This window comes from Otolemur garnettii, unplaced genomic scaffold (assembly GCF_000181295.1).
Source record: "Otolemur garnettii isolate 467f Iridium unplaced genomic scaffold, OtoGar3 scaffold00076, whole genome shotgun sequence".
NCBI lineage: Eukaryota > Metazoa > Chordata > Mammalia > Primates > Galagidae > Otolemur > Otolemur garnettii.
This window is the reverse complement of record NW_003852471.1, coordinates 7,461,704-7,467,180: the sequence shown is the minus strand read 5'-3', so window position 1 is coordinate 7,467,180 and position 5,477 is coordinate 7,461,704. Positions and strand designations below refer to the sequence as shown.

Here is a 5,477-nt window from a genome sequence, read left to right as displayed (position 1 = left end):
AAAAAAAAAAAAAGAAGGAAAAGACCAAAAATAACACTTGAACCTGAACTGAGCTGCTTTATAGCAACTGCTGGTTTGGTTCTGAAAAATGTGGATGGGTCTGTTGTTTAAAAAGGAGCATAAATTCTTGCGGTCAATAAAAGGGAACTTATGTAAAAAATGGTTCCAGGAGTAGTCCCTGCGTTAAGTGTGAACTAAAGCTGATCTGGGAACAGGACCCCAGGTCTGAATCAAGGAAACACCATGGTTATGCATGGTTTCACATTCTAGTTAAATAAAGGGAAAAGAGAAGAATATCCCTGAAAGGAAGAGAAGGATGACTACCTAGTCTTACTGTTAAACAAAACATTAGGCTGACCATAACAGAGGAAACACACAACACAAACAAACCCAAATGTTCAGTTTCTCAATCTCTAACTTAGCAGTAGCCATCTTTTCTGATATTCTCCCTTTTCCCCCCACTTTAAATTATTTCTATTACTTGTGTTATTGGCATAAAAGTACAACCAAGTTATAATTTACCCAAAAATAAACAGAATCACCAGGAAGATGGAAGCAGTCACTAGACATAATTCAATGTACATTTAAATTATACATGGTCATGTAATTCCCCAATGACTAAGCAGTGTGCATTTACTAAAATAAAAAAGATATTTATTTTTAGTATAATTTTTCTTCAAACAGCATTTTCTATTGCCATCTTGCCTAATGACTGAGGAGGCTCTGGAGAATATTTTAAAGTTCATGAAATTCCTTATCTACTGAAGGATGGGGAGGGCATCGATGAACTAAGTGACAGATCTTGATTTGTCTATAACATTTTGGAGTATAATCAGAGAAACTACATTTATAAATTCAAAAATGGAAAAAGTACACTAAGATAGCTGTTTGCATATTCTCTCTATATACATATATATATTCATTTATCTTTACACGAGCTGTCTATGCTTAAGATTTAGGGAAACACAACCTTCCTTTTGTTTAAATTATTTCCATGGAGAGTGGTATTAGTGATTATTTGTTATTTGCTGCTTCTGGGGAGAATACAGTTTCTTGATAGTCTCAATTTGTGTCACATGGAATCCTGAGATGCTAACCCCATTCTTTCAAGATTACACTTCATAAAAAAAAAAAAAAAAAAAGAAATCTGTGTACCACTTTAGATGTTGAAATTAAAAATAATATAAATTTATAAAATTAGGTTTGACAAACAATATTCAAATGAAATATAGAAAACAGAGATTTACCTTCTTTAATTCTTGTTCAATTTCAGGGAGTTTTGCCTCCATATCTCTGATTGCAGTTTTCCTTTCTTTGAGAGTCTCAGAAGCTGCAATTAAAGCTTCCTTGGCCTTAGTTAATTGAGACACTGCAGTGTTATGACGACTGAGATAGATATCAAGTTCTGATTGGGCTACCTCCATCTTTGAACGTGCTTCATTTACTGATTTGCTGAAACCCATAAGTTCTTTCTCTCGACTCTGTTAAAACATTAGTCCATCAAATTTAAAATATATCTATTTTCTAAATCTAAACTGAATGCATACCATACATTTAAATTCAATTTAATAAAGGAGAGTCTACAAGCATAGTGTTAATATATATGGAAATAAAGAATTCTTACAAGTGGGCTAGGCTAACATTTTTTGGCTAGTTGTCAACGTTCACTGCTCTTGAAGTCTTTTTCCAATTGATTTCGTAAGAGCTTTGTGAGTTAGATCTTATTATGCTTATCTTTTTTTTTTTTTTTTTTTTGAGACAGAGCCTCAAGCTATCACCCTGGGTAGAGTGCTGTTGCACCACAGGTCAGAGCAACCTCCAAATCCTGGGCTCAACCGATTCTCCTATCTCTGCCTCCCAAGCAGCTGGGACTACAGGCGCCCACCACAACACCCGGCTGTTTTTTGGTTGCACTCAGTCTTGTTTGGTGGGCCTGGGCTGGATTCGAACCTGCCAGCTCAGGTGTATGTGGCTGGTGCCTTAGCCGCTTGAGCCATAGGTGCCAAGCCTTATTATGCTTATTTTAGATATTAAAACAAAAAAGGACTGGAAGAGCTAATAAACTTGGGCCTAAACTCTAGATTACATAATATGTAAGAACTATTCAGCACAAAGTTTCCTAAAGTATATTTGTGTTGAAAATCTTTACATTATGTGGAAAAAAGAACACCCATTTAAATTTAACACTTGTCAGTAACACAGAGAGCCATGTAAGGGGTACTCAACTGTATATCAAACGAGCAGACAGTGAAAACCCACTACCCATAAAGTACAACTTATTCTACCATAAAAGCTACTGCATTATCCACTGCCACTTGTTCACAAAGGCATCCTACTCACGAAGTTTTGTAGTGTTACATTACATTATGGCCACATTCCAAAGCAGAACCTATTTAGTCTGTGTTCTTTTATGCAGTCAATTCAATTACTGGTATCTATTAAAATATGCATTTAACATGCTCAGCACTGTAAAAAAAAGGTGGAGGTAAACATAAAGAGAGCTAACTTCGTGTTTATACTCCTGTTGGGTAGACTAGTGTGAGAACCTCATTCTCTGTTGCTAAAGTAACAACACGTATTCACATCTTTTTAGGTACTTTATATAATATGAACACGTTTACCTGTGCTTTATGTGACCCTAGGCTTATAGGTGACAACTTATTTGTTACAGGAAATAATTTGAGATGAAAAAGAAAAGTGGTGATGATTCAAAAAGCTTAAGAGTGGCAGGCACATAATACTGATCAAAGTACTATATTTGACATCACATTTCTACAACCAGCACAAATTCTCATTAACTTTTTTATAAAAATGGGAAATCAGAAAGACAAGTCTAAGTCTTGGCTGACTAATTTTAGAAATGTTAGCTATTAAAAGTCCTAACTTTCCCTTTTAATAGTTTTTAGTATTACTGTAAAAACAATCTTGAAGTTAAAAAAGGGGGGAGGGGTAGCAAAAAATAAACACTGATGAAGTCTTACTTCTTTTTCTTTCTGAAGATCTTGTGTTTCCTGTTTAAGGCTATCCATAACTTCTTTTAATTTTTTTTCTTCTTTCTCTTTTTCCTTCTCAAGGGCATTGTTTCTAGTTGTGGTCTCAGTTATGATATTCTTACTCTTGGCAGGTATACTTTTAAATTCTTCAACCTGAGATTATAAAACAGATTAATGTTATAGGAGCATATACCTTCCAGCTATCTGATATTATTAATATTTGGCTTATCTGCAGGATCCTCCACATCTTTTGCTGCTTTCTTTGTAATTAAACTTGAACTAACTGTATTAAACAAGTATTTTCCTAACCATTCACTGTAATTTTTACATTCCCTCAGTCTGATGGTAAAACTAATTTTATAAACTCCTAATTATCCTTCTTTAGATATAAACATGGTCTGAGCATGTGGACTTTCCTAAATTATCCTTCATGGTATAGCATAACTTACCACAAATTATCTCCCCCCCTCAATCCTAAAATCTTTCACAACTTTACTTTTCCACAGGTTTAAAAGTATAGGTATAGGGCGGCGCCTGTGGCTAAAAGGAGTAGGGCACTTGCCCCATAAGCTGGAGGTGGCGGGTTCAAACCCAGCCCCCGGCCCAAAAACTGCAAAAAAAAAAAGAAAGAAAGAAAGAAAGAAAAGTGCAGGTATAATACATATACCAGTGTAAAGGACAAATTCTACCCCATTTGGAGTTATTCCCAAATCCTTATTATTTTGTTCACTTTGAGCTCTAGTACTAGAGTGTCAGCATTTCCCAAAATATGCATTCCTGGCCTGGAATGGTGGCTCACATCTGTAACCCCAGCATTCTGTGAGGCCGAGGTGTGTGGATCACCAGAGATCAGGAGTTTGAAACCAACCTGAGCAAGAGCAAGAACCCAGTTCTACAGAAAAGCTGGATATTATGGCAGGTGTCTGTAGCAATCCTAGCATTTTATGAAGCTGAGGCAAGAGGACCACCTGAGCCCAAGACTTTGAGGTTGTTGTGAGCTATGACACCATAGCACTCTACCCAGGGTGATAAAGTAAAACTCTATCTCAAAAAAAAAAAAAAAAAAAAAAAAGGGCTCAGCGCCTGTGGCTCTAGCGGCTAAGGTGCTACCCATATACACCTGAGCTGGCAGGTTCGAATCCAGCCTGGGCCAACCAAACAATGACGGCTGCAACCAAAAAATGGCCAGGCCGTAGCTGTAGTCCCAGCTACTTGGCAGGTGGAGGCAGGAGAATCACTTGATGCCCAGGAGTTGGAGGCTGCTGTGAGCTGTGATGCCACAGCACTCTATCCAGGGTGATAGCTTGAGGCTCTGTCTCAATAAATAAATAAATTAATTAATTAAAAAAAAAAGGATTTTTCACACACCAACTCAACATATTTGTTAGCCATACTGAGCAGAAAGTATTTTGTGAATAAACATATTTGGAAAATGCTTATACTGTAAAACAGACCCTAAATTATGATTACTGTATAACCCTATGGAACAAAGCTTTTCCTTGAGTAGGGATGGGGGGGTTTATGTGTCATATTTATTAATATCTGACAGGATTACGATAGTTTAAGAGACTCCAAATTAATAGATCCTTAGAGCTTGGCTCCTAGTAAGTTCGGCTCTTCCATATTCTGATGTAAATTTCATTTTTTCAAATCCTAAGAATTGTTAATCAACCTTGTTATAAATTATGAACTTTCCCACCCTCTTCTTTTAAAATTCTACCCTAATCCTGTCAAGTTTGATTTTTGTAGAAGACAGGTTAATATTTATAAAAGTTTATAATACTAAATCGAAAAGATCTTTTTAAACCTTCACTCTAGATAAATTATTACCAAAATGGAATTCCTGATTTGATGTTTTCCCAATAACAAGTATTGCTGTAAACTCAAAATCGATACAAGGTTCCCCATGGGGATCCTGTTCAAAGATAAATCCTAAAACACTTAGCATTCAGAATCTTACCACCTTCTCTTAGGCAACATGGGGCAAGCACATTCATGAAAAGAAAAATTTTTAAGAATTTTCCTAAAACCTACCTTTTGTTTATCTTTTTGAAGTTGTTTCTCCAGATCTTTGGCTTTAATTGTAGCGCCTTGTAATTTTTCCCCAACTTGAACATCTTCCAACTCTAGTTCTATGTATTTTTCTTTATTCTCCTCAATAAATTTTGTAATTTTATTCAGTTTCCTAGCAAAACAAGTAAATTATTAGCTTTTACTTTCCATATTCAGATATCTTAAAGCCATGTTATCTTCCCTTCCTGGAACACTTCTATAAATATGTCTTAGAGGTTTTGTAGGGAGGACCCTAAAATCTTCTTCCTCTAGGTGGATCCTCCATCCACAGATGAAAAAGCTATTAGAAGTTGTGATTATGAGTTCTGAAGTGGACAGGAAATACATTTTCCAGTGACTAAAATATCTAGATATATTAAAATTTTACCTTAAAAGTTAATGGATAAAAAAGAACCTTACATGGCTTGGTGC

The 5,477-nt window shown here is 35.7% G+C and overlaps 1 protein-coding gene across 1 annotated transcript in view; it reads right to left on the bottom strand.

Moving 5' to 3' along the window:
- Positions 1-5,477, bottom strand: part of SMC4 (structural maintenance of chromosomes 4) — a 33,654-nt gene that overhangs the window by 15,020 nt on the left and 13,157 nt on the right. Inside the window, exons 9-11 of the mRNA XM_012807814.2 lie at positions 5,028-5,178; positions 2,982-3,146; positions 1,248-1,481 (exon numbers count right to left, since the gene is read on the bottom strand). Of these exons, the coding sequence (XP_012663268.1) occupies positions 1,248-1,481; positions 2,982-3,146; positions 5,028-5,178 (550 nt within the window). The remainder of the gene's footprint in view (positions 1-1,247; positions 1,482-2,981; positions 3,147-5,027; positions 5,179-5,477) is intronic.